This window comes from Pseudorca crassidens, chromosome 19 (assembly GCF_039906515.1).
Source record: "Pseudorca crassidens isolate mPseCra1 chromosome 19, mPseCra1.hap1, whole genome shotgun sequence".
NCBI lineage: Eukaryota > Metazoa > Chordata > Mammalia > Artiodactyla > Delphinidae > Pseudorca > Pseudorca crassidens.
In genome coordinates, this window is record NC_090314.1 from 47,477,326 (window position 1) to 47,500,533 (window position 23,208).

Here is a 23,208-nt window from a genome sequence, read left to right on the forward strand (position 1 = left end):
CAACAAGAGAAGCCACCGCAATAAGAAGCCCGCGCACCGCAACAAAGAGTAGTCCCCGCTCGTCGCAACTAGAGAAAGCCCGTGTGCAGCAACGAAGACCCAACGCAACCAAAAATAAATAAAATTGATTCTTAATTAAAACAAAAGAACCAATCTTCCTTCTCTCCACAGGGTAAAATAGAGGTTGCACTGTGCAGGCCGGCCACTGTCCTACTGGATGACAGGATGCCACCTGGCATGAGACAGGGAGCAGGCCTGTGGTGGAGTCATTCCAGAACTCCTCTCCTCACTTGGGAATTCTTCATTTCTTCTTCCTCTTGCCTCCACCTCATGTTATTTTCTTCCTTTCCCATTTACAAATAAAACTGACCAGAGCCCCAGGAGTAAATGGTTTTCTAGGACTTACTCCTTGTTCCTATCCAGGCCCAGGCCCCTGGTTCCTGACTGTCATTTGCAAACCAAGAAGACCACGATGAAGAATTTTCTATATTTTTGGAATTATTAAAGCATTCCTTGTGCAAAGAGTCTGTTAATTTAGTCATGATTAATCCCAAGTGTATTTGAGTACCTAATAGAGTATGAGTGTGCTAAGTACTAGAAAAAGGGTAATAAATCTGTAAATATTGTTCATGAGGTGTTCATAATCTATCTGGAGAAGATTATGGGGATCTTCTCCATGCACAGATAATGGATACAATGAATAAATGGATACATACAATGAACGCAATGGATAATGATATGGATAATAAATCTATAGTTATTGGTTTGAAACAGTATCAAGATCTAAGTAATTCCTCCAAAGTCACCAATTCTTGAAGTAAAAGAGCTCAGAAGTAGGTAATGGGTGGGGCTAAGTGTCTGCTATATTGAGGTGGAGAAAGTCGTGGTGGGGATGCAGAAATGTGCTGGATGATTTGGCGGTACTTTAGGAAAATGGGCTAGAAACCAGCTTTTTAAGAATTTCATACTAGACTGTTGATGGCTTTAATGTTATGCCTTGATTTGCCTATTTAAGACTCATGCAAACACTCAAGTCGAAGGATTGCATCTTTGGTGGTCATTTCTCACACAGAGTCGGGAAATCTAAGTTTTTAAAGTTCAGTGGATAGTTAGCGCTAACTACTTAGTACTCTAGTCTTCTCTGGGAGCTTGGAGATGAAGCCAGCTGCTATAAACATGTCCGCACCATTCGATCCTGTAAACTCACACTTTGGACTCTACGCTAAAAATACACTTGAATAGAAACGCTAAACTTCAAAACTTCTGGGCGCGCGGGTTGCGGAAGGGGAACTAGAGGCAGAGGCAAGCCCGGAGTGGGGGGGTCGAGGGAGAAGTTCGAGCACCGCCCCCGTCCCACTCCCACCGAGCTGGCTCCGCCCCTCAGGCTCCATTTTTTAAAAAGCGCGGGCGCGCGTGCGCAGGCGCAGTCCGCTTGCGCCACGAGCCGCGCACGCGCGGTAACGGTAGAATGATAGAGTTGGTACCTTTTGCGGTTCCCGTCGCGGGTGACAAAACCTTGCTGGTGTGGGAGCTGAGCTCTGGACCCACGGCCGAGGCCTTGCAAGTGAGCCGAGCCGGGGCGGAGGGAGGGGTGGAGGAAGCCGCCCCGCGCCCCAGTAACTGGGCGCCCCGGGGTACTGCTTCAGCACCTCATCTGCCTGTGGTCTCCGCTGAGAGGAATCTTAGTTCTAGAGCCGACCTGAGCAGTCAGCTCGCTCCCAGAGATTTTTGAGAGATAGTTCCCAACAGACGGCATTGCCTCCTAATGCTTCTCGAAGCTTAGGATTTCAGAGGGAAACTTGTTCATAAAATGAGAAGTGTTTGGAGTTGCCGGCTCACCACAGTTGCCTGTGGCGAAGGGCTGGGGGAATATAAGGGAATGGGCGGTTTGTTTTCCTGGGCGTGAAATTTCCTGCACTTACTTAGCATGGGACCACCCTACAGCATTCTGTGTTCACAGTCTTCTCCCAGATTGGCCTTCTGTATTCGGTCCGAGTCTTCCCAAACGCAGCAGTGGCCGGTCCTGGGTTCTATGGCATCATCAAGTTTTATTCAGCAAGGGATGCCCACAGAGCCCAAAAGGCATGCGACCAGAAGCAGCTTTTCCGGACATCTCCAGTGAAGGTGGGTCCAAATGTGGAATTCCTCGCTCTACCGGGATGAAGTGCTGAATTTAAAACTAATGGGCCATCGGGAATTCCCTGGCGGTCCAGTGTTAGGACTCTGCACTTTCACTGCTGAGGGCCCGGGTTCAACCCCTGGTCGGGGAACTAAGATCCCAGCGGCGGGGGCGGGGTGGGGGGGGGGAAGGCCAACGTTTGTACAGCACTGTGGTGTACAGAATGCTCTCAGATTCACTGCTCCAGTGATCCCCCAGTTCCCCAGATCTTTCTTTCTTTTTTTTAGATGAAGAAACTCGAACTCAGGATGGTTAAGTGACTTACTTAAGGTTCATGACAGTAAAGGTGGAAACTAGAGGCCAAACCCAACTTAACTGATGTTAAACTCCATGTCATTTTATGCTGCCCCTTAATTTAAGAAATCTTCACAAGAGTCTTCCTTATATATACTTTTATGTGATTTTCAAATGTGTGAGGTTGACAAACTTTTTCATGAATTAATTAATTAATTAATTTATTTTTGGCTGCGTTCGGTCTTGTTGCTGCGCGCTGGCTTTCTCTAGTTGTGGCGAGCGGGGATTCCTCTTCCTTGTGGTGTGTGGGCTTCTCATCGCGAGGGCTTCTCTTGTTGCGGAGCACGGGTTCTAGGCACGCAGGCTTTAGTAGTTGTGGCTTACGGGCTTAGTTGCTCTGCGGCATGTGGGATCTTCCCGCACGAGGGATCGAACCCGTGTCCTCTGCATTGGCAGGTGGACTCTTAACCACTGTGCCACCAGGGAAGTCCGGAGCTTGAGGAACTTTTGTCAGATGTAACATAAAGGAGGCTTCATCACCACTCTCAAACTGTGTGTCTTCTCTGATTGGCTTCTCGCTCTGGCTACTTCCTACTGACCTTGCTGCCTATTCTCACCCATATTTCTTTACTCACTGAGTTCACCTTTATTGAATCTGAGAACTCTCCTCAGATGTGACTCCAGGTACACTACCTCCCACTTCTGTACCCTGTTTAACACCCTCTTCAATCCTGTACTCCCTGGGATTGAAATGATTTTGTGCCAGGCATTCTTTTGTTTGCACACCCTGCGACCATTTCACATAACCACTCAGATATTACAGATGGTCCTGGAAAGATTATGAAACAGTTACTTGGTGTCAGTTGTGAGTAATGAGTTCTTTTCTTATATTGGACATTAAGACCATTCCATAAGGTTAGGTTCTGAGATTTTCACAGCATAAAGCTCGGCACTGATAGAATGTTCTACAAGTCACTATACAGTTGAGAGGAAAGGGCATTCGTATTAGATTTCCTTATTTAATGCAGAGCCTTAGTTTACTGCTCACACGCCCGAAATTGTTACCCACTTTAATTATGCGTTCTTTTAAAATTTTATTTATTTATTTATTTGGTTGCACCGGGTCTTAGTTGCAGCAGGCAGGCTCCTTAGTTGTGGCTCGCAGGCTCCTTAACTGTGGTGTGTGAACTCTTAGTTGCAGCATGCATGTGAGAGACATAATTCACTGACCAGGGATCGAACCAAGGCCCCCTGCATTGCGAGCATGGAGTCTTAACCACTACACCAGCAGGGAAGTTCCAATTATGTGTTCTTTTATTCATTGGCAGGTATACATACTTCTTATCTTTTTTCCCCTGTATTTTTTATAAATACAGAAAAGATAATAACATCTTAAAATGCAGGAAAGGCCTAATGTATCTGAGTTTTTCTCAGTAGCATGAAGGGATATGTTTGCCAACAAGAACTGTGGCAAGGTTATCCCAGATGTCAACTGTCTCTACTACCCAGGGGCTCAGAGCCCTTCTGAAGGTTCCTAATTGTCCAGGACAGCTCCATTATGACTCATCGTACAGGGCCTAGCCTCCCATGTGACACTCAACATTTAAAAATTAGTCTTCATTTCTCCTTCCCAGCAGGCAGCTTCAGTTGGAGAAAATAATTTCATTTCCTTATGTACTCATTCATTCACTCAGTCAACAGACCATCACTCCCCTATTATATGCCAAGACCTATGCTTGTTTCTGGTAACAAGGAAAGAATAATATACGGTTCCTTCAAGCACTTAAGGAGCTCGTAAACTAGTGACGGGGAAGATGCACAAACAAATCAAAGAATTAACAATGCTTTGACTTTCTTTGTATTATTTGAATTTTTATGACTGTATTTATATACTACACGCTGTTCAAAATGGAAATAGACATTTAAGAAAGAACTAGTGATGTAAAAACTCCACAGTAATATGTAAGTTATTGAGAGAGTTAAGACTGGAAATATTTGCACTCTCAAAGAAGCTTGTTAATGCAGATGAACCTCTAATTCTTTTGGTTGCTTTATTTACATTTAGAGAGGTATATGTATTCCCTCTTCTAACAGGGGTTAGTAACTTGGGGAGGGGGTGCTACAGATTAAGGTCCTAATTCAGTGGCAGGTCCATCTTATCTCCTCTTCAGCTCGTATTCTCGAGCAGGAGCTACAGGATGAGACGACTGAAACAGTTCACTTCCTTTGCTTACCCCCAGCCCCATAATAGGCTTCTGCTGGGCTTCCTTGGTTGCTTTCATCATCACTTTCACCACCAGAGGTCAGGGAACCTTCCGGTTAATCAGGGGCCCTGGAAATGATGCAGAAAAGTACTGACCTAAAAATAATAAATAACATTTATTTAGGGCTCACTGTGAACTCATTGCTTAAAATGTGCTACTTAATCTGCACAGCCCCTCTATGAAATTGGTATTGATAAATCTCAGGTATATCCAAAATAAGCCTCTATGTAGGGTTGTGATATTTTTAGGTCTTTTATGTCTTTAGGTTCGTCTCGGCACCAGTCATAAGGCGGTTCAACATAATACGCCTGCCCTAAACAGCTCCAGATGCCAAGAATTGGCAAATTACTACATTGGTTTCAATGGGTGGTCAAAAAGGATCATCAAGGTAAACTCTGTAGACTTTGTTTTACTAACCAGACTCCTTTCAACACTGAACTCCTAGACTTTAGAGAGAAGAATAGAACAGGGCTATGGGGAGGAGATGTGAGAGGCTTCCACATGGAAGTATCTGAGCATTGGCCTGCCACCTAGAATTAGTGATAATCTCAATGACATAGATGGTGGTGTCCATAATTTTCTCCAGTATTTGCATGCTGTATAATAAAAAATAGTTGACCATATCTAATCATTCATTTGCAAGTCTCACTTGATTTTGAAGCTATAGCATACCTAAACTATTACCTGGGGTTGCTGGAGTTTAGTTTTTATTTCTAACAACAGAATATTTTGAAGTCTAGCCTTTAATTCAAAATCCTAACAGCTTCAGGATCTTTCTAACCTTGAAGAAAGGGAAAAGGAAGATATTGTGACACCACTTCAGAAGCAAAGCCTCAAGTTCTTCTGTGCTTTAGAGGTGGTGTTGCCCTCCCACGAGTGCAGGAGTCCTGGAGTTTGCATGGCTGAGGAACCTTTGGATAAGTTGGAGGAAGGTCTGTTTTCCAATATGTGTGTGTATGGGGAGGTGAGGGAGTGGGATTTCTCTTTTTTCCTTTCTTTCTGAAACTCAACTTTTCAGATACATCATCACCATAGCTAAGCAACTAAAGCCCTGGGCAGAATTTTTCTGCCTGACAATGTAGGTTTTTATCTTAGGCAATACCTGACAGGACCTTAAACTTTAGAATTTTAGAACTGACTGCCTGCCAGGAAGCTTAGGAGGAGGGAAAATTAGTTAGTTTTTGTGGTTTTTTTGGTTAATAATTTGTTATGTGCTAAAATAGTCCTTCAAATACAGATGTCTTCTGGCCTCCAGTTATCCCAACAAAACCATTGTCTAAAGATTGAAATAAACTCTTGTGTAAATGTTCAGTCCTTTGCCTCCTATAGAAGGGCCTACGCGGAAAACGTAAATATAGATCCCTAGAAAGGGGATTCCGATTGGTGCTGAGTTTTTTCCTAGAGTCCATGGCACTTGGGCTTAGGGTTTTAAGTCAGAGGCAGGGCTGTTAGTGAACGGAGTGGAGGAGGCTCCACCATCCACCTGAGTGGGTGATGGTTGAGGAGAGGCCAGATCATCTGCACTACCACCAAATCTATCTCACTGTATGAATCCAGCCCTTCACGCACAGGAGAGCAGCGTCTGTAGCAGTGTAGCCTCAGCTTGTCCACTTGAAATCTGTGTGTCATATGCGATTAGTGCCACGTTCTTGGTTTGCATTTCCCATCGAGTATTTTAGGAACTTCCAGAATAGATCTGAGCAGTAAAAATGTGCCAAGCCAGGGTATACCTACAGCAGAGTCATTCAACCGCACCCCACTGTAGTGCCTGCCCTTGATCACTAAGGTAATGATCTAAGAATCACAGATGCATTTTTAGTTTTAAACACATTACCTAGAAATCAGTTATTCAGCATTTTAAATTCATCTGTTTTGGTTGGATTTAGGGTCATTATCATTCCTTATGAAAAGGAAGGTAACCCAGAAGCTTGCTATTCAGAAGGCTATGACAGATGCATTCCAGAAACTGCTGATTGTGGTTTTAGGTAAGACCTTTTTGACTGTCCTTGAAGTACTTCTGTTTCAGTGAGCAAATAAACTTAATTGAAAAGTTAATTGGATGAAAATAATGGTTATCTAAAACATTACCTATTCTTTCATTCACCAGATGCTTTCACAGCAGCAGTCTTAAATTTGTTCTTTGTGGCATTTATGAGAAAAACGACAGGAAATATTATTATCCCCAGTGTTTAGATGTAGAATGACTTGCCTCAGTTCATACAAAAAGTGTTTGATCCAGTTCTTCCTCAATTGCTTGCTTATTGTACAGAATAGTGTAGTGATTATAAGCCTTGGACACCTGTGTTTGAGTCCTAACTTTGTCTCTTAGATTTTGTTGTTGTTGTTGTTGTTGCAATTTTAGGTTTTTCTAGCCAGAGACATTTGAAGGTATTTAATATCTCTAAGGTGCAATTTCTTTATCTGCAAATAGGGTTAGTAATTCAGCTTACCACCTAATGGGGGATATTGTAAGAGTAAATGAGATGATGAATGTAAAAAGCTTAGAACTATGCCTGAAACATAGTAAGCAGACAAAATATATGGACTATTTTGAGTATCGTTGTTTTCTTGTTGAAAAGTTTATTAGATTATGTTTTTGGAATCAGTTTAATTTCAGTTTTCATTTCTGATATATTGGGTGAATATGATTCTTATATAATAATCGGCTACGTTTTTGTGAGCCTTGAAAGTGGTCATGGTATTGAATAGCGTTGATTGTGTTCCCTATCGAGTTATACAACGGTGAGAATGTCGCAGGCTATGCCCGAAGGAAACTTTATGATTAGTAGATTCCCGGAACAGAATTGCTCCCCTGCTTCACAGCCCTGCAGGCTTAGAGACTGAGAAATCCTAGCTAAGTTGTCAGAGAGCTTATTTGCTTGTAAGAGTTGACCCTGCATTGGTCTTGGCCTTTCCGCCTGGGCAGTCCTTCCAGTGAAGTTTAACTTCCCTGGTCATCAGGCTGAATCTCCACCAGCTGTCAACTCTGGGTAACAACCTTTAAGAACCAAACTAAATGTCTGGGTTGTTTGTCCCTAATTTGCCAAGGTATTCCTTATATGTACTCAAAACTCCTTAGACCAAAAAGCCTGGTGGCTCTAGCTTGCCTTGAGGAAAGCAGTATTGTCCAAAGGGTACATGGGCCAGTTTCCGCCAGTAGAGTGTTCAAATGCTCTCTGTCTCTGTCTCCAAAGCTTTGTTCACTGTATCTGGTAGAATTTTGGTCCCAAGGAGTAGGCACTTGCCTTGCTTCTAACATGAAGTATCTATTATAGTCCAGTGGTATCTATCCCAGGTTTGAACTCACTTTGACCCCCACCTAATGCCTTCCTATTTCGTTGTATTGTGATTGAACATTTTTGTTTCCACAGCTTTTAATTCCTATGTCATTATTCCTTAGTTCTTATTTCTAAGATCATAAAGGTTTTTGAACCAAAGTTGATACTTGTTATATATTTTTTCACAAGTAATTATGATAAAAACGGAAGTGTCAGATGAGGGAACTTCTAGGAAAAAGCTCTTATTTTCTGCTTTTAGAAATCAAAAGAATGTCTAATTATTGGGTGCTACCATTGCATACAGGAAGTTTTAGAACAAGAAACCTTGTGAATTGATCCTTGTTAGCTTTATGTCAGAAAGTGGTAAAGTAGCTGTGGCATATAGACCCTGTGAAGAGGCCACAGATGCTAGAACCGAAGAGGAGCTACAGGATTTCATTCAAGTATGTGGAGATAAAAACTCAAGGGGTACACAGCCAGTGTAGCCGTAATTCAAAGCACCCAGCAGGATTTGGAAGACTTTGGCATGTCTACTCAGCTCTGTCATCCTCAGGAAAAGGTGAAACTCTGAAACTGCTTTAGAGGCAGGGAATTTCTAGGACTTTTCCAAGTCCCGAGCCTTGTCTCTGGCCCCTTATTTGAAGTTTGGAGAGCAGGATTGAGGGCCATCAGTGTATGTCTATAGTTGTGGACACAGGAGAAGACACAGGCCTTTTAGAACTCCCCTCAAATAGAATTGCAAGGATATGGGAACAAAGTAACTATGGCCTTCAGTGTGATTATGCTACAGTGTTTTAAAACTATTCATGCCTTTCAAGTAAGGTATATTACCCAGATCTCAGCATCTCATATATATCTTGTGTTAAATATTTTGCCAAAGAACCTTTTTGTAAACCAATTATATGGATGCCTCGAATTAGGGATTAAGTTGTCAACGTAATTTCTAAAAGAAAACATTAATGTACTGCATATAGGATTTTTATTAAAAAGGAGCAAAAAATGTGTTTCATGTCATTGAGAGCTGAATTTGGGGCTAGATTTCTGATGATTTAACTCACCCCAATGTTGCAAAGTTTGTTCTGAAGGGAAGAAAGTAGAGAAAGAAAAGGTGGTTATGTTCTGAAAAATGTAAAAATTTTGAAAGTTTTTCCTGTACAAAACAATTATTTTAATTCAATTTAAATCAGTCAAGGAAACTTCAGACGTATCCATGTTTGGGCTTTAAGAAGTCTAGCTTCCTGTGAAATGTGAGAGGAAAGGATTCCGTATTGATACTAAAGATTTCGGAAACCTGATTATAACAACAGATCCATTCCTAAATGAGGCCAATCTTGGAATCAGTTCCATTTAGAAACCATTATGTGCTAGGCACTGGAAATAAGATGAAGCTCCTTCTCTCTTGGAGTTTAGGTGTTAAAGGTGTACCAGACAATTAAAAAGGACTAAAATTAAATAGATTATGAAAAGGACTGTGAAGAAAGTAAATAGGGTGCTAGTTACAGTAGTTCAAGAAAATTACTTAACATGCTGACTTTAACATTCTAAGTGTCTTCTCCATGTGTGCACACAGGGTAGACCTCTGAAAAGTGACACTGTAGTTTTTTCTAGATTAATGGCTCTGTTGAGACAAGGTGGGGTGTGGGAAGTTTGCCCATTCTAATGTAAAGGGCCATTCACTTGGTTTTAGACTCTCTTTCCCAGAATGAATTGCTCACCTGCCCCAAACCCCTCCTACAGAAGTTCTGGAGTCATCACTGATTCAGTGGTAACCCCTAATAACAGAGTGGTGAATGAATAATGAGACGTGAATACTGAGAGTTTGGAGGAAATGGCAACATTGTAGAATAATTGTAAGGAGTGTTCGCCTCCCGACACCGGAACTGGTGCTCATTTTGAAAATCAGCTACTTTTGTTCTCAGCCGTGTGGCCAAAGGGAGGAAGAATGTCTCTCAGACTTCAGCTCTGAGGAGGAAGAGTTCAGATTGCCAGAATTGGATTAGCACTTTTGAATTTCCTAGAATGCCACGTCCTGTGGTTTCCTCGGGAAGCTCTGCATCCTTTCCAATCCCCCTCGGCCCCTGGGCTGCTGGAGTTTGGGGCCACTGGGGACTGCAGCCCAAATCCCGCCTCATTGTTTGGGGCCAGGGAGGGCAGGGAGGGGTTGGGAAGAGGGCCCGGCAGGAGGTAACTGTCGCCTTTGCAAGGGGAAGGATGGCTTGCGCCCTGGGGACTCTGGGAAAAGGCCCACTCTGGTGGCGGGGATTGAATCTCCGCACGAGCCTAATAAAGGTGGCGTAACTGCAGGTGTCGTAAATAACGGGTGGGCCGTTAGGCGGGGGAGGGACGCGCGGTTGTTAACGGTGAGCCCTCGCGTCGCGGCGCTGGCATAACGGTTCGGTTCGGCTCTGAAGGAGGTTGTGGCTCCGGCTCCTCCCTGGCCTGGGCCGCTGCGTCTTGAGCCGCCGCATGTCATGTCGTGGCTGCGCCTCTGTGTCACGGCTGCGCCCCACGGCTCCTCCTCACATGGCAACGACTGTGGCTTCTAATCTAGGCAGTTCAGCCTCCGGAGTGGGCCCTGGGCCCCGTCCAGGTGACCCCCAACCCCCCGCGGCTGACAGAGGCTTGGGCAGAATGATGGTGGTATAACATGTGGAAATACAGCAGTTGGGAAGCAGAGTCAGTTTGAGGGAGATGAGTTCAGTCTTAGGCATCTTTTATTGGTGAGCATAAAGCAACCAGAAGGCTCTGTTTGAGTGGAAATGTCCCTCAGGCAGATGGGCAGGCAGGTATCCGTTTTGACTTATTTCTGACTCCCGTGAAAAATGTGCATATAAACTGAATAGTTCCATTGTTGCTGAGGGAAGAGGGCAAAGCTAAAGCTAAAGATTCAGTCACCCACTGAGTTAGTGGTGCAAACCGAACCTCAGGCATTTAACAGCTTCTTTTAAACACGTCTAATTCATGGATACATTCTCACTGTTTAAAAAAAGAAATGCCACAGAAGTATATAGGGTAAAATGTGAAAATTCCACCCCACCTTCCCTACCACCAATAAGGTAACTCCTGTTACTGTTTTGATGTGTGTCCTTCCTTCCGATCTCTTTCCTTTGCATTTTGTTCCCCTAATGAGGTAATAACTTTACTCCTTGTTCAGTGACTTGTGCTTTTCCCTAGGCAATATGTTTAAGAGATATTTTCGTATTAGTCCCTCTGATTTCTAATTGCCTTGCCCGTATCCTTCTAACACCTGGAGAGGTTCTGAGGGCACTGAGCCAAAGCTTTGGTGTTGCCTGCCATAGGATTTCTTAATATTTATTTGCTGATATTGATAAATGTTTGCCATTTTTCTCATTGATTTGTAGGAGTCATTTTAGACACATAAGTGATTTTGGAAAAAAAGTAATTGGCATTATGTATCCAAGAATTTGGACAGATAGGAAGTTCAGGTTCTGAGGAGATGCCTCATTGTTTGTGCCAGTGGCCTCACAGTATGTTTTTATTAATTGTGCACACTGGGAAGCTGGGAAGCTGTGGGAATTAAAAAGCTGGTCTTTTCTGCATTTGAATATTCCCTACATGGTGGCCATGATTCTTTTCCTTATTCTCTACATTCTTTTTCTACCTATTCAAGCATATGAACTGTGTTTCTTCACAGAAATTTCCAAGGAAACTCTATTTCTTACCTTGATGAAAGTATATGGAAGGCATACCGCTGGGCTGAGAAGCTGTGAGTTACTCTCCCCAAATATGAATACAAAAAGCTAACTGCATTGTAAGATCCTTCTTGGTCCAGAATTTTGAGGTCAATACCTGTGAGCAAAGGTACTTCCCCTTCCATATCCCAAAGCAACCTAATGATTGAAATTCTATGTTTATTTAAAAAATTAAATTTGGCAGGACCTCTTGAAAATCAGTAAGAGACAACTTAAACTTATTTTCCATTGTACAAGTAATACATGATTATATTCTCAATATATAACAATGAAATAACAGGGATAGTGAAAACCCTTCTTGTGCCCTAGTCCCACACCCACTACTTTGAGTTTAGTATTAATCCTTCCAGACTCTTTTCCATACGTTTGAGTACATACATATTTACAGATAGCAAAATAGGTTTGTGTGTTTTTCTTATCTTTTATTACATAAGTAACATCCTGCAACTTGATTCCTTCATTTCCTGATATGTCTTAGATTTCTTTCCTTCCCAGTTCATAGAGGGTTACCCCATTCCTTTAAACTCCTGCATAGTATTCCGTAGTATGAATGTATCACAGTCTACTAATGCCCCTATTGAAGTATGTTTAGATTATGACCAGTTTTCTTGTTACTTGCATTGCTGCAATGAATATCCTTGTACGTGCATTTTTGTGAGCCTGGTCATTTATTTCTATAGAATAGTTATCTAGAAATGGGATTGTTGGGGTGAAGACTATTTAGATATAAAATTTTAATTGCCCTCAAAAAAGTTGTGCCAGCTTACCCTCCAGTCATCATGCTGTGATGACATTCATTTCCCCACACCCTTCCACCACTGATATTCTCCCTTTTTTTTTTTTTTTTGCTAATCTGATGGGTGAATAAAAGGGGTCCCATCTGAATTTGAATTTTTCTTATTACTTGTAAACTTAAATATCTTTATATGTTTACTGAACATTTATATTTTATCTCTGAATTGTCTGTCCTTTGCCCATTTTTCTGTTACTATATTTTTTATTGATTTGTAGAAAAAGTCAGTTTAGATATATAAGTGATTTTGGAAAAAAACATTCACAGTAAGTTTTCATGACAGTCTGTGGTCATATCCTTAGTTCAGCTTGAATAGACAAGTCATAAATGACTTCTGGATTAATAATAAAAGACATAACAGTCAATCTAAAAATAGGTATTATGACCACCTTAAAGAGATGTCCCCTTAGTCTGATATCTTATTGGTATGGAAAAAAATGCTAGAACCAGGTAATTTTTTTAATTTACATATTTCCTAAATACTATATGTAGTTTATATTTTCTGTGATAGTATCTAACTTGGAGATTTTATTTCCCAATCTTGTAAGAAAAATGAAAGTCATTTGGCACAAGAAATAGATAACTTAATTTCCTCTGGGAGTGGAGGGGGGTGGTAGACTGAGGGACAGAGGTAAGAGAAAAAGTTTGAATTGTGTGCTACATATTTTTGGAATTTTGAGATGTGAATATATATTACATATTTTTTAAAAATAAATTGAAATTAAAAATTAATTTTTGAAAAGCATGTGTTTGGGAGGCAGTATACTATAACATGAGTCTGGTAAGGTTTGAAGATTTCTAAGTCAGCTTGAGGTTTATACCTTATAAGCAGAGGTTCCTAACTTGAGGTCAGTGGTTCCCCAAAGCAGAATTTCTTAACCTCCCTCCTGCTTCCCCGTGTATAACTCTTTGGCAAGCTGCAGAAGCTTATGTCCTTGGGATAATGTTTTAAAATGTATAGTAAGTCAAAATATATAGAAAAACAAAGGAAACCAACTATATTGAAATAGTTTTCAGAATATTTTTAAAATTAGTGAAATAGTAATAAATATGCTTCTCTTAACACATTAAATAAGAAGGTATAGTGGTAGGTCTAATAAATGTTATAACTCCAGGGTAGTGATGAGAATAAATGATATTTCGAGGCATCTGCAGCATATACGTGATATGGAGTGACCTGTGATTTCTATTGGGGACCGAATTAACTATACTGCTGATCTACTGTGGTTTGTTGCCTACATTCATAATGGAAGGAAGTGCTGGTTTTAGTTAGAGATTTGTGAAAACTGAGGTATAATTTTATTTCCCATCCAAGTTTGGCACTCTGGATTCAGTCCTCTCTATTCACAGACCTCTGCCCTAAAAGGAAGATCCACAAGTCGAAATTGTGTGCACACTTTTGCGTGTGTTCAAGAAAGTACAGATTTTTAGGGAAAAGAACCATTGCTTTTATGAAATTCTCAAAGGATTCTTGTCTCAAAAGATTGAGTCACAAATGTAGGGGAGAAAAAAGACATTTCTTTTCCTATACTTATCTTCCTGAGTGACAATAAATGGATAATTTATTTTAAATAAAAGTATCTGATAGTTGATAATTTGTCACTTTCTGAATTCACTCAATAAATATTTTTCGAGTATGTACTATATGCCACGAACTGTTTTACATGCTAGGGTTTCAGGCCCAAGAATGAAACAGCCCAAGTATCCCAGTTCTCAGGGGGTTTACAAATAAATAGAAATAAGTATATAAGTGTAATAAATAGATAGGTATAATTTCAAGCATTGCTAAGTACTTTGGAGAGAAAGAAAGCAGGGGAACGAGAGTAAATCAGTTCCAGAAAGGCCTATTGTTTGCATTATATATATAGTTAAATCAATCAAACCAACCAACCCTGAGCCCTCTCAATTTCCTAGAAGTTTCAGAGGTGGAGGGAAGGGTAATTGTCAGTATTACAGAATCAAGAATGAATGTGAAGTTCAGAAGATTGCCTTAGACCTGAACCCTGGTCTTTCTTAAATGTTACTTCATGCCTAGTTTTGATATTTTCATGGTGTGAGAAAGTTTTAGATCTGGCTTTAACTCTGATTCCCCATAGTTTTAAAATTTCTTCTGCAGTCAAAATGAATATTTGAAGTTCTACAGATTAATGTATTTTATTTCAGTTATTGCTTATTGGAAGCTCCTTTTTGGGTAATTTTCTGGTGACTGACTCATTCTCAGTCTAAACTTTACTTCTAGGCTGAATTTAGCGTTGTTATTTTTAAAATTTCTACTCTCCTGTCATCCAAACAACTTCACAGAAAGAAGCCCCATTAATTTGAAATACACACTGTTTGGTTACCCGCTGTTCGACCATGATATTCAAACTCTAACCAGTCTGAGATGGGCATCAGCCAATCAGAGAAGACAGTGTCATAAAGAGTTGAGGATCGGCCCCATCTCTTTGCTGTACTTACTGAATCCTTGTCAACTTTCAAAGTTATAATTAGTATATATGAGTTCCACTTTTGTGTAGCTTTTTTTCATATACCATCATTTCCTGTGACATTTGTATATCATTTATGATATATATATGTATATCATTTATGATATATACGATATATATAACAAAACATACAGTTTTGTTATGTGATATGGGGAGGTAGAGTTTTTTCCTACCTTTGATGGTATGAAAAGTGTTACCGTACATGTCGTTGGACAAATTGATTTGGTTTTCCTCTTTTTGGATCATTTCCATGGAAATATGAAACCACTACTTAGAGGTGAGAAAACAATCAATCTTAGCACCATCTGTTGACCATTCCCCCTAACATGTATTCTGACAATCACTGCGATTCCTCCTAAAATGGTGAATTTCAAATTGAGGTCAGGGTCTTTGAATCATGCTCAGGGCTCCAAGAGTTCTTTGTGGGAATTGAAATCTTTTGTGTTTTTGTTTTAGTGATCTTTTAAAAATGTGTGTGACTATATTCTGTATAATATGAACCACCTTAATAACTGAGTTGCAGAGTTTCCAGGTAGTAATATTTTAATTCTCATAAGCTATGAGTAAAGAATTAACTTATGAGCTGGAATTAAGCTATGAGATGGAATTAATATAAATATGTGACCAAGAGACACTGTGAGTGAAAAGCAGAACGTTTTAAATGCAGAATTCAGTGGAAATAGTTTCACAAGGCAACATAGCCTGTGCTCAGATCCCCAAGGCTCCTGAAGGATGTACCACTGTTAATATTACCTGCAAGGAAGGGGATTCTTCCAGGCAAGAGAAACCTACCTTTGACATCTTATAGAGTTTCTTCTATACTGGCTCTCTCTACCACTCCTTCACTCCACTCTTGGGATACAGGCTATGTGCCTTCCTGCTTATCAGATATAAGAAACTGGTGCAAAACACCACCCCCTCCTCCCCGCAGCATGTTCCTAGTCTTTAGTGTGAGACCAGCGGAAGCAAAGGGCTTAACATTCCTCGGGCAGACCCAGGGGTCAGGCCTGACAGTGAATCGTTCCTGCTCCCTTCATTCTGCATTCTGGAGCAGTCATTGGCCGGATCTCTCAGTTTCCTGATTTATTCTTTAACTTTCATTTCTGCTGCTCATATACTGAGTTTTTTTTTTTATTATTGCTAACACTTTTCATTTGTATATATACATTTTTTTTTTTTTCCGGTATGCGGGCTTCTCACTGTTGTGACCTCTCCCGTTGCGGAGCACAGGCTCCGAACGCGCAGGCACAGCGGCCATGGCTTACGGGCCCAGCCGCTCCGCGGCATGTGGGATCTTCCCAGACCGGGGCACGAACCCGTGTCCGCTGCATCGGCAGGCGGACTCTCAACCACTGCGCCACCAGGGAAGCCCATTCGTATATCCTGAGTTGATTAATGGATGCACTATCTGCTTACATCTGTCTGAGGGTAATAATTGTGCTGTCCTATGGTCCTCTTGTGCTTTGTTAACTCTGATTCATTGGCTATAAGCTCTTTTGTTTGTTTTTGTTTTCTGTCCTTAATGGAGTTGGCTTTGTCACATTGTTTGGTCATTCCTGAGTGTAATTCATCTTTGTAGTTGAGATTCTACTGCGTTTGTTTCCCAGCTTTAGGGGAGAAGTGAAATGAGCTCTTGGGGCTTATTACTCCCAATGGGTTCCCCTGAGAATAAGGCAGAGGTGGAAGGTGCCTTCTAGTGGCTAGTCAGGGAGTGCATACCTTTCTTCCAGGGTTCTGGGACCTTGCCCCCTTGCTAACACCAATTGCTCCTGCCTAGAGGAAGACACTTTTTCTGCCTGGATCAAGGAGGGAAGATGTGGGGTTGATGTGTGCTGTAGGCTGCTCCTACCACACTATTCCAATGGATCACCCTGTAGGTAGCTCCGGGACGTTTCTGGTAGGGGAGCATTTGTGCAGCTGCTCCCACACATTGAGCTAAGCTTGTGAATTTTAAGTTATATCTTTTCTATCATTCTTAGGGATTTTGTTGGAAGTTGAAGGGGTGGAGACTTGACATGTTTCAATCTGCCAACTTGAAATAGCACAACTTCTTAGGAAACAATTTTGTATCCCTATTACATCCGAGAGAAACTCAGTCAAATATGTATCAGGATACAAATACAAGAATGTTCAAAGCAGTATTGCTCTTAATAAATAAAAACTAGAAAAATCTCAGTCTACACCAACAGTTGAATGAATAATGTATAATCATACTTAGAAGTCATATACTTCATCAGAAACATAATGCAAGCCACATAAGTAATCTTAAATTTTCTGGTAGCCACTTAAAAATAAAAGTAAAATGAAACAGATGAAATAAATGTTAATATCTTTTACTTAACCCTTATATCCAAAATACTATGATTTTAACATGTAATCATTATATGCATTATTAATAAGATATTCTACGTTTTTTTCATACTAAGTATTTTAAAATATCCAGAGTATTATCATACCTACATGTAATCAATATAAAAATTAATGAGAGAATCTACATTTTTTTCCCATACTAACTCTTTGAAATCACAATTTGGTTGCTAAATTTTATTACAAATACTTGATCGGTATTTAGATTTCATAAAATTTACACTCGAAAAAGTAGTATCACATATGCAAATTGTTGCTAACATAAACATTTTCCAATAATTACATTGAGTATCAGTTTTTTTAATTTTGAAATAATTGAAAGTAATTAAATTAAAAATTCAACTCCTTAGTCACATTAGCCACTTTCAAATACTCAGAAGCCTCATGTAGTTGGACATGCAACACTACATACTACAGGCAAAAATAAAATAATTTTACAAAATAATGTTGAATGAAAGAAGCAATGTGGAAAATAATACATATAATATGATTCCACTTATATAAAGTTCAAGAACAAGCAAGACGAAACTGTGTTGTTTATGGCTGATAGAGAAAAGGCAAAACTACATTTAAAAAGCAAGGAAATTATTCTTAAAGTCAGGATAGTGGTTCCCTCTAGGAAGTCAGAGAGAGGGTTGTGATTGGAAAAGGGCACACGGGGGGCTTCTGGAATGCTGGCAGGATTCTTTCTTGACATGAATCGTGTTACGTGGGGATCTGTTTTGTAATTATTAAACAGTTGAACAGTTGTTCAATTGAATTATTAACAGTTAGGTATATTTTATGCACATTTTAGTTTTCCAAACAATTTTAATGGGGGAAAAAATCAGATGGCTTCATTTGCCCTGATACAGTTCTGGGTGGGGCTTCCCAATAAGGTTTGGGGCAAGAGAGGAGGGAAGGGCAGCTCTGCAACGTTGCTGCCACCCAGAGCTGGGTTCTAACAGAGACTTCGTGATCTAGACAGTAGGCATTAACTATATGATTCGGTGGGAAGAGTGGGTGGGGTGTGTGTGTGTGTGTGTGTGTGTGTGTGTGTGTGTGCGCGCGCGCACATGCGTGATGGAGAGAGATGGACACAAAAGACGACATGTAAAGAAGGTGTAAATGAAAACAGAGCAGAAATCACCATCCCTAAATTAAATAAGAATTCGGTTGTTTAGGAGGCACCATTACCCAGCTTTCCTGCACATATAGGACTTAGTCCTATGTAGTATATAGTTGTAGTTATTTTGCATTTTGATCCAGAAATAACCTTTTCATTTTTCAGAAATCTCAGTGAAAATGATTTGACTGAATTACATAAGGACTCATTTGAAGGCTTGCTATCCCTCCGATATTTGTAAGTTAATCATATTTATTTATGAGTTCTTATCTATAAAGTAGATTATCTATAAAGTAAGTAAGGGGTTCAAGTTAGGTAATCTCTTCAATTTCTTCTAGCAATAAACTTCTACAGCTCTGTAAGTCTGTGTAGGGCCCCAGCCCATCACTAGCCCTAAATATCTCCTATTCATTTTTAATTTTTTAATTATATAGGCAAGGTATAGATAGAAAAATACCCTTTAGTTGTAGAGGAAAAGTGGTAATGAGGTCTGAGCAATTATAGACTCCCATATGAACATTGTTATATAAGTGTTCATATACTTTCCCTCTGTATTTATATTTTGTTTATGACCTATGGATCAAATCTGACCCACAGTCCGTTTTTATACAGCCCATAAGTTAAAAGTGATTTTTAACGGGCTGTAAATGAGAAGAAAAGAAACGAAGAAAAATAAGTGACACACACTGTATGTGGCCTGCAAAGCCTAAAATATTGACTTATCTGGCCTTTACAGAAAAGGTTGAAAATGTTGGTTGAGTGAAATGAGAGGAATTAATGTTAACCTCAAATTGTAACCTACAGGACAAAAAAGTATAGAACACTTACATTAATATGAATGCCATTAACTCATAACTTTGATAATTTAATCTAAATTAAATTCACATTTAAATATTAAATATTTAAGCAGATGAATTATGTAAACAGTATTGTCAAGGGACTTCCCTGGTGGTCTAGTGGTTAAGACTTTGCCTTCCAATGCAGGGTGTGTGGGTTCGATCCCTGGTCTGGGAGCTAAGATCCCACATGCCTCATGGATAAAAACCAAAACATAAAAAAAAAGAAGCAGTATTGTAACAAATTCAATAAAGACTTTAAAAACGGTGCACATAAAAAAAAAAATCTTAAAAAAAAATCAGTATTGTCAAGAACACATTAAGTTACCAAAAGAACAAACTGTTGTTAAGGATTTCAATGCAGGAATTGTGATACCAATATTAAGAATGTTTAAGATGATGGTTAAGTGGTATATTTAGAAATGTTTACACTAAATCAGCATATCAGAAATGCCCCTAACAAAAATCTCTACAGCCTTTTTTTTTCTGGTTCTTTTGTTTGTTTGTTTTGGTTTTGGGGCCACACCACAGGACTTCTGGGATCTTAGTTCCCTGACCAGGGATTGAACCCAGGTCCCCAGCAGTCGAAGCGCCGAGTCCTAACCCCTGGACAGCCAGGGAATTCCCTCTCCAGCTTCTTTATCAAAGAGGAACTGCTTGCCTAGTATTTCTTTTTATTTAGGGATAAGGAGATAACAGTGTTTTTCGCTATAAAAGCTCAGTTTTTGTCCTTTGTCCATGGCATCCAAAGCTGTGTATGTCATTAATCCTTATTAAGCCAATTAATGATCCTCTTTAGCAAATAGATTCTTCTTGCAAACATAAAAGGCTTAAGGGAAGTGGGTATAAAGAGACTCACATGACCCTAAAAATAGTTGTTTTAATTATCAAACCTTCCAAGCCTTAAGGGGCCAACACCTTTATATTAGTCCCTTCCATGCCTTCTGGGCTCCAAACCTTACCAACACAGTTTGGAGAAAAACCAATAAGATAAGTGCTCAGTGGACTAGGCCCTTCATTACTTCTACTATGAAATACTTTATAATCTGATTATTTCATGTTAGCATAAGTATTCTGATTCTTAAAAAAAATGCCAATCAATAAAAAAGCGAAAAAAGAGTATGCTAACAAGCACTATGCCTGGTGTTGTAACACGACGGCGGGTAAGACAGGTTTCCTTTTAGCAGCTCATGATCTCACAGGGAAAATAAACATATAACTCAAACCATACTGACAAAGTGCTGTGGAGGCACCATGAAGTAATAAAATCACATTTCTTTTAAAACAGTCATTTCCTCCTTCTATCCACTCCCCAGCTACTTGTTGATTTTATAAATATTTGAGTTTGCTTTATGTCCACACGTAGGCTTTAAACATGATAGATGGTGCACATAAGCAGTATCTAGTCCATAATTTGAAGGAGTTTATGCTCAGAGGAAATGGGTTGCAAAAATAGCTATATTTAAAGAAATAAATGAATATGGGCAATGAGAGCTATAAGTTGGTATTGGAGCACAAAAGAGGGAAAGAAGACTTCAAATTGGATCAGGGAAGATGTTACCAGAGCAATGCTGTTTAAATGGGACCTCGAAGGGCCATTGGGTATCAATGACAGACATCCTGGGAAGAATAAGCTTGCAAAAGGCAAGTGGGAGAAAGGCAGAACACAGGAAAAATACTCTGAGTACCTGTAGAGTACAAGTGGGAAGAGTAGGAGATGAGAGCCAGATCATCTAGGGCTTTGGAGGCCAAGCCAAGGATAACACGCCAAGTTACCATGTTACCACAGCAGGGCTTTAGGACAAGCTTTAGTCTGCAATGGAACCAACCACTGGGAGGGCTTGTGAAAACACAAGCTCCACCCTCATAGTTACTGATTCAAGAGGTCCCCAGTAGGGCTGAGTATTTGTATCTTCAATAAGTTCACAAGTGATGCTGGTATTTCAGAAGCACTTCCGGAGATTTAATCTGGTGACTGCGTGGAGCATGGCTTAGAAAGGCAGAGGGTAGAGATGGAAACACCAGTCAGAAGACAGTTATACCAATCCAGGTGAAACGAGAGACTAACCTGGGATCAATGGAAATAAGACAGTCAGCTATAGTCAAGAGTAGGTATTTTCGAATAAAAGTCAATATGATAGAAAGTGTAATACTGAATTAAAGTTACATATTAATGAGAGGAGTAACTTCCTTTCAAGTTGTGTGAAAGGGTCTTTTATTTCTTCTGGTAATGAATTGGCCTAGAAAAACAGAACTATACTGGGAAGTGTGTAAATATAAGAATATTCCTTTGAATATTAGAAATTATAATGATATATAGAGATAAAAACTTTGAGCTCATAATCTAGAATTTGGTAAGACCACAAAAGGTGGAATCTAATCAATGCTTCTGCTCTCAGGAAAGATTACCTCCAAAATCTATCAAGATCTATAGTTGTATATTTAATTTATGAAGATCCTGAAGGTGAGACTCTTAAGAGAGGTGAAGGCAGGGTTAGGGGCTCTGGAAGGTTCAAATAATAATTCCTAAGGTTTGGAGTTTAGACCAAAACTTCTTATTTATTATTATCATGCTAACCTCTACTAGTTATTCCTACTAATTAGATATCTAAAAGCTAATTGAGGCAATATTTTCCTTTTCCTTTTCGTAGAGATTTATCCTGCAATAAAATACAGTCTATCGAAAGACGTACATTTGAACCACTACCTTTTTTGCAGTTTATGTAAGTTACAAATATAATTTCATTATATTTGGAATCTTTATAAAGCTTAATTTTTTCTAAAATTAATTTGTTACTCATTTTGAAATATGATTAAAATTACTACTAAAATTTAGTAGCAAATCCCTTTAGTCTCTGGCAAAGATTAGTGTGAGAATTATTAAACGGATCAGAGTGAATCATTGTAGAGCAGTGGTTCTCAACCAGGGTGATTTTGCACGCAGGTGACATTTGATAGTGTCTGGAGACATTTTTGTTTGTCAGAACTGTATATGCTCCTGGCATCTAGTGGACAGAGGCCACAGATGCTACTAAACACCCAACAGTACAGGAGAGCCTCCCACAGCAAAGAATTATCCAGCCCAAAATGTCAATAGTGCTGCCTTTCTAGAGAAATAAAGATCACTTAACACACGTATTTAATGAGCATTTACTGTTTTGTATTTAATGCACCACATAAAATCATGAAAGTATAAATCATAATATCTTCCCCAGTGAGATTTCTTTAGTGTATGGAGGGAGTTAGTGATGTTATGTTTCATCATATATAAATTAGAATTATTGCCAAACGATAACTGTTCTGAAAGAATATATATTTTTCTTCTTCTTTTGCTTGTGTCTTGTTTTGTAGAAATCTTGGTTGCAGTTTACTCACAGAACTGAGCTTTGGAACGTTTCAGGCCTGGCATGGAATACAGTTTTTACACAAGTCGTAAGTGAAACAGAAAATGAATGCATGTAAAAAACTGTGTGTAAAAACATCATTCAGTTATTGGTTAGCTGGGTGTAAGTAAGCCCAGTATGAATTCTGGAAAGTATGTCTTGAGAGCCATTTATTTCTTTTACAAATGAGGAAACTAAGGTACAAAGAGGCCAAGAGACTTGTTTAACTCACATATATATGAAACGCTCTGCTTTCCATAGTTCTGATCTTTGTCACGGCAATAAAAGGCACCAAGCAAAAACGCTCAGATAAACACTGTCATGGAATCCCACTGATGCCTCTCCACTATGCGAGTGGTCCATGAAGTTCCGCTTTTGAATTTAACTTTGATTCCTGCTCATGTGCAAAGTTCCTAACTGCTTAAAATGTATGCAACACAGAGCTGCAAAGAACTAAGTTTAGCACTGAATTCTTCAGGAGCATAAGGTGTGGGTGCTGCCCCAACCATTATTAGCTCTTTTAAATGGCAAAGCAGAAAGAATTCCTGAACACCGATCACAGGGCTCTCC

General features: G+C 39.8%; 2 protein-coding genes across 5 annotated transcripts in view; one reads left to right on the forward strand and one right to left on the reverse strand.

Annotated features, from left to right (window-relative positions):
- Positions 1-1,461: 1,461 nt before the first annotated feature.
- Positions 1,462-21,970, forward strand: LOC137211956 (RAD52 motif-containing protein 1-like). Of its 4 annotated transcripts, none has more exons than XR_010937290.1 (8): positions 1,462-1,564; positions 1,945-2,124; positions 4,943-5,065; positions 5,441-5,609; positions 6,564-6,662; positions 11,611-11,682; positions 18,585-18,656; positions 21,907-21,970. XR_010937290.1 is itself a non-coding variant. In XM_067714757.1 (8 exons), the coding sequence occupies exons 1-8, from the start codon at positions 1,469-1,471 to the stop codon at positions 9,953-9,955; spliced, it is 852 nt and encodes a 283-aa protein (XP_067570858.1). In that variant the 5' UTR covers positions 1,462-1,468; the 3' UTR covers positions 9,956-10,310. The 4 variants fall into 4 exon arrangements, 3 of the variants coding, with proteins under 3 accessions (XP_067570858.1, XP_067570859.1, XP_067570857.1); XM_067714757.1 differs by lacking the exons at positions 11,611-11,682; positions 18,585-18,656; positions 21,907-21,970 and adding exons at positions 8,313-8,402; positions 9,587-9,600; positions 9,875-10,310; XM_067714758.1 differs by lacking the exons at positions 11,611-11,682; positions 18,585-18,656; positions 21,907-21,970 and adding exons at positions 8,313-8,398; positions 9,587-9,591; positions 9,859-10,310.
- The window catches only part of LOC137211954 (leucine-rich repeat-containing protein 37A3-like), a 113,934-nt gene continuing 107,881 nt past the window's right edge, over positions 17,156-23,208 (reverse strand). The window contains exon 9 of the transcript XR_010937288.1: positions 17,156-21,323. The gene's annotated coding sequence lies outside the window, so the exon portion shown is untranslated. The remainder of the gene's footprint in view (positions 21,324-23,208) is intronic.